At 45.9% G+C, this 14,047-nt stretch overlaps 1 protein-coding gene across 1 annotated transcript in view; it reads left to right on the forward strand.

The window, feature by feature from the left end:
* Positions 1-1,049: 1,049 nt before the first annotated feature.
* Positions 1,050-14,047, forward strand: part of RAB3GAP2 (RAB3 GTPase activating non-catalytic protein subunit 2) — a 48,031-nt gene continuing 35,033 nt past the window's right edge. The window contains exons 1-2 of the mRNA XM_028531187.2: positions 1,050-1,297; positions 12,091-12,155. Coding sequence (XP_028386988.1) covers positions 1,183-1,297; positions 12,091-12,155 — 180 coding nt within the window. The 5' untranslated portion in view covers positions 1,050-1,182. The remainder of the gene's footprint in view (positions 1,298-12,090; positions 12,156-14,047) is intronic.

Consider the following 14,047-nt stretch of genomic DNA (forward strand, 5'->3'; position numbering starts at 1 on the left):
GATAAGACACACTTTCTAGATGACACTGTGACTATCCAACTGGACAAAGTATAGAAACTTACTTTAAAAAAACAAAGTACTTTATAAAAGAAGGGGTAATTCTGTTTACAGTATGTACACATCCCATTCCATTTATTCCTTCAGCAAATATTTATTAAGCACTATGTGCCGGGTCCTATGCTAGACAGCTATGGACATAAAGTGAAGAAGTTAAATGACACCCCAACTTCCAGGAATTTACATCAAAATCTGTACCCGATCCTGGCAACTGTGCACCCCCACCTCCCAATAAAAGAAAAGAAAAGAAAACCAAACAAAACAATGGGCAAGTTTCCTTGTCATATTCTATCATAGCACTTTGTACTTCTTCCTTACCATTAGCAGTTATATAGGTTGTTCGTTTCAGTTAAATAGTTGGGTAATTAATTGCTTCTAGAATTTTAGCTCCGTGGGAACAAGCATTTAATCTTTCTTGTTCTCTGCGTTATGCTCCATGCCTCGCCTGTCTGGAATAGAAACGACGAGCAGCACAGTTGTTGAATGGGTTGGATGAGTGAATGAATGGAAAATCAAATGCAGGTCGACAGAGAGCGTAAGTAAATGTGTGCCACAGCGCGGCGCGCGCTGTGTTAGGCGTGCATGGCACCACGGCAATGTATAGGTGGGCATTTCAAGCTAAGCTTGACGGAGGAGAAATTAATCTTCGCAAACTCGGACACTTGCATGACACCATCCCCCACTGGCCTGCCACTGGTCTAACAGGGATTATTTCTGAAATATCAGGACCGTGCCAACAGCAAGGCATCAATAGACTGGTCAAACGACAAAGGCCGAGGTGGACACCATCCAATGAGACGCTCTTTAGCTAAAAGCCACAGCGAATGAAAGCGCTCGATCCCGGGCGGAGGCGCAGAAGCCGGACCGAAGTCGCTCTGAGGCTTCCACGTCTGCGGCCCCCGCGGGCAGCCGCTGGTCACGTGACGCGGATCGCGTCCGCCGGGGCCGTTCTGCGCACGCGCAGTGCTCCGGGCGGAGGGCCCGCGTGCGCTGACAGCTTCCGGTCCGTTTCCCCGCCCCTCCGTGGCTGAAGCTGTCGGGGGCCGGGCTGTGGCGGCCGAGGGGTGGCGGGGGGGCAGGGCGTGGTCAGGTGAGGTGAGTGCACCAGCAGGGCTCCCCGGAGCCATGGCCTGCTCCATTGTCCAGTTCTGCTCCTTCCAGGACCTCCAGGCCGCCCGCGACTTCCTCTTCCCTCACCTGCGGGAGGAGACCCCCATCGGCGCCCTGCGGAGGGACCCCAGTAAGTGCCCCCCAGCTTCGCCGCTCCCTTTCCCGGCGGGTTCGGGTCTCCGTCCGGCTCGGCCGCCTCCGCCCGGGGGACTTCTGCTTCCCCCCACGCCTTCCAGCGATGATGCCCTGCTGTCCTCATCCTGTAGCCCCCTCCGCCCTGGCCGAGTCGGTGTCGCCTTCCTGTCGCCCCAGCTTTCTCCAAAACACCTCGCTCTCCGGCCAGAGACTGCGTCCTGCTTCCTCTTGTCGCTGCCCACTCCTAGCTCTGTCCCCGCGTCTCGCCCGGTCTCCCTTTCCTTCCCACCCGGTGTTGCCTGTGCCTCTCCTCCCCGGGGATTCCTTGCCAGCTGTCGGCGGGCGCTGCACCCTGATATTGGCCTTCACCCCGGCTCCTCCATTCCTGGGTCTGTGGCCTTCGGCTGCCTGCCCTTCCCAAAGGGTTTATCGTCGCCCACAGCTCTCTTCTCCCATTCCCTTCCCCTGCCCCCCTCCAGATTTAGAGAGTAGATGGCTGATAGACAGGCGAGTGACTCCTAAGGTGGTGGGTTCAGCGGCTTCTAAAACAGGGTAATAACGTGTCAGGAGGTGCGTGAGAATCTACAGCAAGAACTACGGTGACACGAAACGTGTCATTTACGTGTAAATTACAGTAACGCGGCCATGAAAAGTTCTGGTGTTTCATTGAGGTGAGAAGCCTGCCACCTATTATTATCATCAAAGAGTGTGAAGCCTTGGCCCACGGAGTATAAAATCCTGAGTCTGGTTTATCAGATCCTGCCTAGTTCCTCAGAATGTCTCACGGGTCTCCTACGGAAAGAAAGGTTGTGTGTGTGTTTTGTGTTCGTTTTTTTTCCTATTTCCGATCTGAAGCACATTTAGCCTTGTAGTGCCGCGTTGTTACTTGGGGCTCTGCTGGACTGGTGATAAACGGCCCACTACATAAGTTCCTCCCTGTTTCTTAAATTTAGAAGCTATCAAATCAAAGCTATCTGTGAGTATACTCTAGTGCTACAAGTCAAATAAGATTGGTGGTCTCTGCCCCTCTACCAGCCTCTAATTTACTGGGACAAATACAGTAGCAGCTACCATGCGTTGCGACCGAGATATGTACATATATAAACATGCATACTACATATTTACATACAAATATGCATGTATAAATAAAGGCATATTTATGTGAGGCGCGAGGGCATACTTCCCGGAAGTGGCGCTACTTAAGCCTGCCTCGCAGTGCCAGTGAAATGAATAAGGGAGAGGTGATAACGTGCGGAGGAAGGGGGGCCTGGCCTGGCGTGTTATTGAGAGACCTGAGAAAACCTGAAAGAGAAGAACGGGGAGCTGGATCATGAGAAACCTTGTGAGAGCAGTGGGGTGCCCCTGAGGCACCTGAAGCCGAGAAATGACACGGTCAGATGGGAACTCAGTGCGGTCAGTCGAGTTTTTGAGTTGTTACTGTGTGCTTTGACAGCTGTGTGCAGGAGAAGTGGGGACGCAGGTAAATAGGGTGGGAGACAATTGCAGTAATCCCTGCGAGAAGGGATGGGAGCTTGAACTAGAATAGGCTGAGCAGGACTTGAAAGGCAGGGCTAGATTAGAGCGCTGTTAAGGAGGTAGAGCCTGCAGGACCTAGGGGAGACTGGGTGGTGGGGGCTGTTACAGCTGGTGAGTGAGAGGGGGTTAAGGATGCCTCTGGGCTTCTGATCTGAGCAAGGGTATGGAGAGAGAGAGGGAGAAGGAAGACAGACAGAGAGAGAGAGAGGGAGGAGGGAAGCAGATAGGTTTTGGACCTTTTGCATGTTAAATGTTTGTAGTATGTCCAAGTAGGGGGGTCCAGTCGAACACCAGATAAAGGGCCTGAAACTTAATAAGGATTCCTGGGCCAGAGATGTTAATTTGAGAGTTACCAGCAAAAGGTGTCAGATCAGTTTGAAGGATTATGTGTACAGTCATGCCCCGTGCATTGTTGTGTGACCATCATCGAGGGCTCTTGCACAGACGCGGATGGCACAGCCTGCTACTGTAATTGTGCGCCACACTTTTATACGACTGGCAGTGCAGGGAGTTTGTTTACTCAGGCTTGTGAGTAATGCACTGTGCTGTGACATAAGATGGCTGCAGAGTCGCTAGGCAATGGGAATTCCCAGCTCTGTCATAGTCTTACAGGACCACCATCATATATGGGGTCTGTCATTGACGGAAACAACTTTTGCGGTGGGTGACTGCATAGTGACATGAACTGAGTACCGAAGTGTGAAGAGTCAAGTGGAGGCCAATTGGAAGAAGAAGGAGAAAGAGTTACAGAGGAAAACCAGGTGAGCATCTCGCCCCCGCAGCTGAGGCAGGAGAGACTTTGATGAAAGACAAGAGTGGCCAGCGGTGGCAAATGCAGCAGAAGTCAGCTAAGATGAGGACAGAAATGTGCTCGTGGGTTTTGGGGAGGTGGAGGTGACTGGGAGCTCAGAGCAGTTCCGGTGGAACGGTGGGCGCACAAAGCACTTTCGCAGCACTTTGTGGAGTTAATGCAGTCGACTATTTCAAGGATCCAGGCTGTGAAGGATAGTGGATATGGGAGTCTAGACGGGGATGCAGAGAAAAGGAACACATTTTGTGTGTCTCGCTGCCCTCGTGCGGGCTACCATCTGCTCTCCGCTGGCCAGTGGCACCGTCTTCTTACAGGTCTTCTTGTGTCCACTCTTGGTTCCTTGTAATTCGTTCCCCAAAGCCGTCAGAGTGAACTCTTAAAGACCTAGATAGTGTAGATCACAGCATTCCCGTCTTTATAACTCTCTGTGCTTGCAAGTGCGCTTAATATAAAATCCAAAATTCTTGCCTGCCTTATAAGATTCTTGAGGCCCTGCCTCCTGCCGCTTCCGGCACTGCATGCTCCTCTCCCTTATTTCTTATGCTTCAGACATACTTTGTGTTGTCAAACCAGCCAAGCTCATTTGCACCTGAGGTCTTTGTCCTTGCCCTTGTGTCTGCCGTGGATGCTCTATGCAGGTCTTGGCATGCCAGCTGCATCTTGTCCTGCAGGTCTCAACTCACACGTCAGCGTCTCAGGGAGGCCTTTCCCACCATCTAATCTAAAGTAGTCACTCTCGCCTCCTTGGGCCTCATCTGTTACTCTCTATCTTATCATCTTGTTTATTTTCATCACTATGTCTGTTGTCCAGTATGGCAGTCTCCACCGCATTGGGCTGGCGAGCCCTTGAAATGTGGCAAATACTACCGAGGAAAAGAATTTTTAATTGTACTTAGTTTAAATAGCCAAATGTGGCCAATGGCTACCATCTTGTATGGCACAGTTAGAGGTGCTAAAATTTAGGCATATACCGATTGAATAGTTGTCCAGGGTCACACAGAGAAGGGTAGCCTTAGGATGTGAACTCAATGCAGGCATTGGAATATAGTCACACACATCTAGGCTGATTTGCAATATGCCTATGAGTTTGCAAATATTCAATTTATTACTCCTTTAAATCAAGTTCTTAGGTTTATGTTTGTTGGTATTATTGTGGCTACCATCAATTCAGGTAGAAAATAAATAGAGAAAGAACCTCTTAATGAGTAAGCCCCTTTGCCAAACCTGTATTTTTACACTGAAAACAGTGCTTTAATTTACAGATGAAAGTCAGTAAAATAGCTTGTCCTGCTATAGGTAGTTCACTTGGAATTCTCAGAATGGCTAGGGCCATGGATAGTTTACTTGGAATTCTAGGAATGGCGGGGGCCATGGATTCCAGTGGTCACTCCTTCTACAAAACATCAGGTTTTGTAAAGAGCTTTTTGTCAGAATTTGTGGCGGATGTGTGTTGTTTTTCTCCGTTATCTGCTTCTAACATAATTACAGCAAGTCAAGAAAGAAGACAGATTGTAACACTGAAAGCTTTATGATTTTTTTCCAGTTCATATCTCTGCTGCAGAAAAATGTTTGACCTGGTAATAAAAATCTGTGTTACATTAGAATAGCATTCTTTGCAGGAAATGGAGTGGGAAACAGAAGGAGAAATAAGATGTTATAAAATTACTCTTATAGAGGATCATCATATTTCTTCATGAATGTGGGTGGTGTCATTTCCTGATAGTATTCAGAATCCACTAAGTTTAAAAGGATGCTATAAATGTATATTAAAATGTCTGTGTTCATAGTATATAAGAAATTACATCTCTTATGCAAGGGTACATACTAGGGAAGAACTCTTGGGGGTATCTGTAAGCAAAAGTTTGAAGACATTCTTCTATGGGGCTCAGGCATTCCCAACCTTTTTTTTTTTTTTTTTTTTTTTTTGCATCATAGCATACATAAAAAAATGAGAATGGACCCTGAATAGTGAAAATAATTTAGAAAAAGAATAAAAATGTTGGGGACTCATACTTCTTGATCTCAAAACATATTGCAAAGCTATAGTAATCAAACTTGTATGGTGCTAGCATAAAGACAGACAAATAGACCAGTGGAACAGAATAGAAAGCTCAGAAGCAAACCCTTGCATATTTGGTCAAAGGATCTTTGACAAGAATGCCAGACCACTCAGTGGGGAAAACTGCACGTCCAAGTACAAAGGAATGAAGTTGGACCCTTATCCTACACCATGTACAATAATTAACTCAAAATGGTATTCCTTTCCATGGTATGTATGCCAATGTATATACGTACTTGTCATCATTCGATGTCATCTTCTTTGACTTTTGCTCTTCTAATAAATGAAAAGGTGGTTCTCATGTGGTATTAAGATCATTATCAAACTTCATCTGTATTTTTTTTTAAAGCAGAAAGTAATAGCAAGATTAAGCTGGTATTGGAAGAATTTAGTTTAAGGAAAGATTTCTTGTAGGGACAGAATAGTAAAATGGATTTAATAAGGAAGGTGTCAAACTGGCTTCTTTAGAATATGCAAACATTAGCTTTAGCTGGCAGTGTTCACATACCGTCAGCTACCTTTCATAGTGGCCCGCCTTCCCTCACCTTATTAGCTATGCATGTCTATTTCTGCGGTTTTGGATATAATAAATCAACTTAGGAAGTTGTAGGAAACACTTATAAGAAATGTATAAGTTCTTTGTAATTACATCCTATATCATTGCCCTTTGAAAACAAAATAGCGGAAAGTGGCATAGGCATATTCAATTTCTTGAAGTCCATAAATTATTTTGTCTTATTGTTTTTTTGTCGTGTCAGAAGATTTCTTAGGTTTATTTGGGGGGTGGGGAGGGAGCCTCTTCAGTAACCCTCTTGGAGCAGGAGGGTACGCCGAAAGATGCTTTCAGCCCTGTCACTCTGTGGATTGGCTGTCAGGACCTGTGTCCTGACGTGATGGAGGAGGTCACTTGTTTGGCAACACTCATCATTGAAAAGGGACCTTAAAGATCTCAGCTGATTTACTCATGGGAATTTGAAAGCTTTAAACCCCTGCTGCTGAAAATGGGATAGCTTCCTAATTTTAGATTGTGACGTATTTTTAATGTGGCGAAAGGAATATGCTATTTATTTATGAAATTTATTTTCCCATTTCCATCTCCCTAGTAATAGAAAAAGATGAATAATTCTGAGGCGTAGGAAATTAAGCAGCAGATTCTCTAATTATTTAGTCTTTTTTTTTTAACTTTGTATTGTTATGTGCTACTTTTTCTTGCTTTGGCCAAGAAGACCCCACTAAATTTTGTCGGGTACCCTGAATTATTTATAAGTCATAGCTTCCAGAGGTTCTTCCTCTTTATAGAAACAAGTACATTATCTCTGTTTTTTCTTGTCTCAGAAGGAAGGAAATGAATTTGCTTCTGTGCTAATAAGATCTTTATTCGGCCACGGAGATTAAATTAAGTTTTCTTTTTCCTAACATTTAATGATTTCAGTTTCTCATTTAGTTCTTGATCTTGACATACTCATATTGGAAAAGGCAAATACCGTCAAATTAATTGCCTGCTTCTAGAATTTAATTTCCTTTCTAGCTTCAGGTTCTTCTTAGATGAGAAATATATACTCAGTTTATGAGGACAGACTGTTCAACAGTAAATCAAAATAATGTATTTTTGGAATTAAATAGAGCTATGGAAAGTAGAAGTCGAATTTTTTATTGAAGTTTTTGTTGGTAGAATAATTCATTCATTGGGAATAACCCTAAAAAAGATATCTGCAGCTTTTTTTGATGGTCCAACTAAATGTATTTTCTCAGTGGTTTGAAGGTTTCCGTGAGTATATATCATTTATCAAGTGAGAGACTGAACATTTTGTTTTCTACTAGTACAGTCTAATCTCTTCAGGGAAAAAATTCTCTCCAGAGGGAGTTGTAGCTACATTTTATATTTTGAAGTCATTTGTTTCATTCATTTAGGCAAAACATTTAACACGATGAAGTTTAGAACAAGGGTCCATGCTTATGTTACCAGTTATTCTAGACAGTTCAAACTCGTCATCTTCAGTGATGGGCATTAAAATGTTAAGGATTGAAAAGTCAAATTATTAGTCAGCGAAGAGGTCGTTGCTTTTCGTTAAGTTGGGTAGAGACCAGCCTATGAACTTTATTTAGGTGGAGAGCAGCTGTGATTCGAGATGTGGTGTGACCCAAGAAGTAAGGGGGATTTCTGCAAAGGAGGAAGACTGACAGAAAACTTTAAGTGGACGTTCTTCTTGAACGACTCCAGTCGAATCTTCCATGCAGTCCTTGGTTTTCTGTGAGTTTTAAGGAAAGATGGCTACGAATGTGAACAGAATAGATTTGAGAGGAAGCTCACCCCTCAAGGAGGGTTGCCCCGCACCCAAATTAAAGACTTATAACTAAGCAGAAATATGTAATTCCCTGCAAATGCCTTTTTCCCCCAGTAGGTGGTACAGGAAATGAGGGGGGAAGCCCCAGTTAACACATGAGCCTCGGAAGTATCTTCTGCCCCGTCCAGGCACCGTCCCGGCATTAATATTGTTGTCAAATGCCAGCTCCCAAAGCAGCATCTGCAGGTGAATCGGAGCGTGGAAGTCCCATGGCGAGGCTGCATTCTCACGATCTGTTTTTCCATTCCCCTAATAGCCAATATTTTCTGTTTTTCAGCTGTTTTTTGTGTAACCCGTTGTATTCACTACTGGCAAGAAGAATATTTGCATAATAGAGTACAGACGCCATTGAAGACTGCTGTGGACATTCCCCAGCCCACCCCACCCCCTGTAAAGGGGTATAGTGTTGGTTTGGGAACTTGGCGTTCTTTGTTCTTTCTAGCCGGCCAAAAAATTTGGTTGTTGAGAGTCACATTTAATTGAGTGATGATTTACATTGAAAAATAGCTACCGATGTCTACTAGCTAATGTCTAATAAAGTTGCCATTCGTGTAAAGGGGTTTATTCAGGCAGTCTTTCCTTCTGGCAGCTTTTCTGTGAAGGACGGTGGTCTTCATTCGGTATCACTATTGGTGTTTTTCACTTGGTCATTGGCCAAGGTTGTGGATAAGCAAAGCAATGAGTTTATAACGTACAGGATGTGAGTACACAAAAAACAGAGTTTGCATGGTTTGGAGGCCAAAGAAATAACCTTGGTAAAGTGCTGGCCTTCTGACACTTTCTTAACAGCCAAAAATAGCTGTCAGGCAGCAGCCTGCGAAACAGCGTCAAATGATTTTCAGCAGAAGTCAGGAGGCTGCAGAAATTATATCATTGGCGCCGCACAGAAGTAGCCACAGGGTAGTGCAGTTTGCAGATTTTTTTTAAACGTTTCCCATTTTTAAGATGACTAGATTTTGGAATGCATTTTCTTACAGAATTACGAAGAGATTTAGGATTCCAGACCAAGCTTCAAAGCGTCCTGAACCTACCCGAGTGATAGTTCTGTTTCACCTTCCTGTAACCTCTGCTCGCACACCACCACGGCCTCTCTGGAAAATGTGCCCCCGTGGCAGCAGGAGAGGCCTGATGAGTCCTTTCCCTCTTCTCAACAGAAACCCCCAGTCAGGGGCACTGAGCAGTGGCCAAGCTGTCATCAGCACAAATGCCTTGTTTAAAGAAAGCATTTCTCAAGGTCTTCCTCTTCCTGGCCATTTGGGACTGTGGCATAAAGGGAGACTGGGTCTCTGCAGGGGCAGGAAGTCCGACTTGCTGCTGTCTTCTGTTTGGTCGTATGAGTCACTTGTGAATTGAGTCAGAGACTTTTTATACCTACCGATATGGAGGAGAAATAACACGTTTTCCATGGTTTTGTTTTGTGCTCATTCAAGAGGGGTTATGTGCACAAACTAAGTTCTTTGAAGGCTTATTTGCTTTTGTATCTCCAGCACTTAGCACAGTGCCCAAGACAGGAAAGATACAGGATTTCTTGAATGAATGGATGAACGGATGGATGAATGGATGAGTGAATAAATGGGTGGATGGGTTAATGAGTGAATGAATAGCCAGCCTTCATGACGTGCTGTAAATCCTGCATGGTTTTCAGAGAGTGTGGTGATTTGATAAATACATTATCCTTACAGCAATTTTAAAGTTGAATGGTGGTTTTTAGAGTAATGGCCCTTTGTAGTTCTTCGGCTTTCTCATAGGAGCCCTGGTGTGTTTTCCAGAACTGTAAATGGGGTGGCCTGTTTGCCCTCAGTCCCACGATGAGACAGTTTGTGGTGCAGTGGAAAAATGAGCAGAATAAAGAGATTGCCCAACTGAATTAGATTGCCAAAGAACAAACTGTAATTTTCCAAGCCACACAAAAAAAATTTCCCAATCTCAATAGCAAGGAAATGTTTCATTTTAAAATAACAAGTGTTCTTCCCTTTGACCTTCCTTTTGACCTTACCTGCAAGGCCCACCGTTTCCTCCCTGCGTCTTCATCAGCCACAGGAGGAGTGAGCATAGCGGACAGGCATGGGCTCTGGAACTCGGTTCCCCGGACTCGAACCTGCTCCGCCACCTCGTCCTCTGTGGCCCTGGTCGGGTTTTGTGAGCTCAGTGATGTTTCCTCGCTGTGGAAAGGGGGAGACACAGGACCTGTGCCGTGCTCAAGCGAGCTACAGCCTGGGAAGCACCCGGGGGCCAGAAGCGCTGCACACACGTGGTCGTGTGATCACCACCCTTTGTGCACGTTGCGCCTTTTTGCCTCTCTGCCTTTGCGCACGTTGCATCCTTTTTCTTTAGTACATTTGAGGAGTTCCCAGCCCCTTTTTAAGGTCTCAGTGTGAGGTGCTTCCTCACTGCGTTTCTTCGCCTCTCGCACTGCCTCATCTGAGTTCCCAGAGTAGTCGATGGCCGCAGTCACCAGGCACCTCCATTGCGTGTCCGTCCCCTACGCCACATGGCAGGTTCTTTAAGGAGCGTGCTTGTGTTTGTCTCTGCTCCTGCCGCACGCTCGTGGTGTTAACGGAACACGTGTTCAGTAGTTTGATGGACGTGTGTATGGGGGTCTTCTGTAAGTTGTACAGCGTTACCACATGGTTGTGCGCTGTTAGGGCCTGACACTAGGCTTGCGTGTTAGGAAGTAGTTGTTCGGTGTTTGAATACAAAGGTGTTTAGGAGAATGCATCACCGTGGAGCCAGCTGAACAGTGGCTCCAGATCCTAGACTGACGTTTCTTTATCATCTGCATCTAATTGATTTTAGCAGCTTGTAAAACCTTGTGCGTCTGAAAGATCTTTTCCTTCCTGTCTACTGTAGGTGTCCTAGGTGTCAGGTTCAGTCCCACCATTGTAGTTGATTCTCACACTACCTCCCACCAAGATTTTAAAACTGATTGGTTTACATATAATACTTTACTTATATTCTGTAGTATCTTAATGGCTAAATCTTGATGACTAGCATGGCAAGCTGACGTGTCAGGCACCGAGGACTTTAGTATACTGATTCAAATCCTCTTCCAACCCTACTAGACGGAGGTGCAGTTGTGTTACACGCTTTTATGGCGAGAGAACTACAGCTTACAGCTGTGGGGTCACTCGCTCTAGGCCACAGCGCTGGTAGATGCTGGGTCCAGGCTGTGAACTTGAGTCATTGGCATCTGGGGCCTAAACTTGCAGTTCCTTCAACTGCCTGCTCTTCTCACATTTTATTTGAACTTTATCTGTTTTTTTTTTTAACTTAATTTGAGGTGATATATCTAAAGTAGCTAACATTTGACTCAGAGTAGATGATAAAAAACATGATACTTTTTCTTTCTTCTTTCTGATGTGATACCATAAGAGATAAATTCAGAAATATTGTATAAAAACAAGGAACATGAGCAATGCAGGGAATCATACTCTCCAGACCTGTACGGACTTTTACTTCTTTGTCACAGTGCTTGTTGGACGTCTCATTTTAATCCGCAGAAATATCCTCGTGTGGAAGAAGTCACAGAATATCAGAAAAGGGGAGAGTAGTAGATCTGCCTCGTTTCGGTGTTCGGTTTTCTTTGTCATGGAGGCCTTGTCTTCTCAAAAAACGACTCACTTTTTAAGACGTCTGTGTGAAATTTAAGTGTTCTCGTCACTATGTATATTTAATTTGTCTAATGTCTTAACAAACAAATATTTGTCATTTTGAGGTTTCTTTAGTCACCTTTGCAGTTTGATTTAAACGTGGATAACCTTGAAGCCCAGTATCTTGAGATCCAAATAACTTGCACAGTTCCACTGTGACTTAGATTTGGAAATCCAGGTAGATGTTTCCTGATTATTACTACATGAGCAGTATCCCAGTACGGTGTATTTTACCATTATTTTCTTCCTTAACATCAGCATAGTATTTATATAATGTTTATTGTGTATCAGGGGTTGGCTTTATTATGTTTAGAGAAAATGTTTTAAAATCCTTTAGGCTCTCTATTTCATGGAAGTACTTTTTATCTTTAAAAAAAAAAAAAACAGGTAAATCGGCGAACTGGGAGGACGATGGCTGGGGAGCATGGGAGGAGACCGAGCCCCAGGAACCGGTGAGTCTTCCCAAATGTGTGCTTGCTCTCCGGGAGCGGCACTGTCCTTTTGCAACGACGGTGACACATTTCAGTGTTAGGCTGACATTTTAAAATCTTTGTCAAGGGCATTTTTGTGCTTACCGAACAGCACCAAGTAGATACCTGTTATTGCTACTGCGGTCTGTGATCATGAGCAACTCCAAAGGCATAGCCAGCTCCAGAGACACAACAGGAACCCGAGTAAATGTTGGCAGATGCATGAGACACAGAGGTACATGCCGTAGTCAAGGTAACAGGTGTAGCCGCCTAGTCAGAATAGAAACAGTTGGCGAACTCAGTGCCTGCTTTCCCCGCAAGCCGCACTGGCAGGTCTCGTCCACACGAGAGGGGAGGCTGGTGCTGGAAGAGGTGAAATGTCTCCAAGTCAGTTTCTGGTTGCGTTGTGACCGGAAAGGGACCAGGACCGAGGCGGACCTGCCCCAGCAGGGTCTGGAATGTGCGGGTTCTTGACTTTATGCGGGAAAGATTTCCTGACACAAGTTCGGGTGATTTTGGGAGAAGCTTATTAAAGCTGGGGACAGCGAAACGAAGGAAGGGCTTACGATGGAAGAGGTGAGATTGCAGCGACGGCAGTGAGTCCTGGCAGGGCTGCCTTGGCCCTTCAGAAGGAAAGCCACAGAGGTGGGAGAAGTGAGGCACGCCGGACCGTGGGGACTCAAGAAACAATTTACGGGGGCGAAAGGAGGCCCTTGGAGACAGGTTTGGGATCCGCCCGGGACAAGCTGCCACTGCCCGCCGCTCCCCTGGTCACAAGTCTCCTGGGAGCATACAGAGCTTGGGAGAACTAGAGCAAAGATACACGGCCAAGGAAGGAGTGGGGGAGGGGCACGGGCCTGCTCCAGGGAGAGGGCGCAGTGAAGGAGTCCTTTGTCTTGAGGGTTCTTACCTGTTTTCTGAAGACAGGAGTTCAGGGGACATCTCAATCAGAATATTCATCAACTTTCTAGGTGTGCCTGTTGATATGCTGATGCATCCAAATGAGCATAGAGAGGAATCAGGTCCTTCTCTGGTCAGCTTCACCTTCAACAATGCCACCCAAAAGGGCCTGTCACCAGGCCCAGGGTCACCCCAGCACAGTCCGGAATGTGTAAGCCATTTGCTCCCCAGTGTCCTTGGTTAGGGAAGAGAAGACCTTGCCGTTTATTTTCTGGCTGTAGTTTTGCTCCTTCCGTGTCAAGGAGGTCTCCTGGCATCTTCCTAACCTGCCTCAGCATCAAGGTACTGCAGCGTGAAAACGGGGGTGGGTTCCCCACCAGTCCCTACTGGCCCGTGGTTGTGATGGCCGGCGGAGGAGAGGAGCTGTTTCTCTGCTAGCCTGGCTCAGAGGGTGCGGTGCTGGGGGGCTTCGGCAGGGCTGCGGTGGTGTGGTGAGGAGCCCCGGGCAGGGGCGGCTCACTGCCCCTGCCCGCTGACCCGGAGGCCGGCCGGCTGCTGCCGAGTCCAGCAGAAAACTGTAAAAACCTCAGGGTGGTTTTTATTCCCACAAGTTTGTAGGTTTGGAGTGTTGGAATTTTATTTGATGTGAACTTCTTACAAGTAATGACTTTGTTTTTTTAAATGATGCATGTGTATTACGGAAAATTCAGGTATTAGAGAAAAAGAGTTAAGAGAAAAAAAAACTAGAAGTGTGTACAGGGGCGGGCAAAAGCAGGTTTTGCAGTTGTGACCTGAAACATGGAGTGTTTCCTTGTATCATTGTTAATTAGTGCATTATTTGTCGTCTGCTGCGAACCAACCGACTTCTGCCAGTCCCTGCCTACAGTGTGCTGCCCTTTGTGCTGGGAAGGGGGCAGGCTGTAGATGCGTGTCCTCGTGTGAGCAGGAGGGTCTGCAAGTACACGCGGGGACCC

Source organism: Phyllostomus discolor, chromosome 15, assembly GCF_004126475.2.
Source record: "Phyllostomus discolor isolate MPI-MPIP mPhyDis1 chromosome 15, mPhyDis1.pri.v3, whole genome shotgun sequence".
Taxonomy (NCBI): Eukaryota; Metazoa; Chordata; class Mammalia; order Chiroptera; family Phyllostomidae; genus Phyllostomus; species Phyllostomus discolor.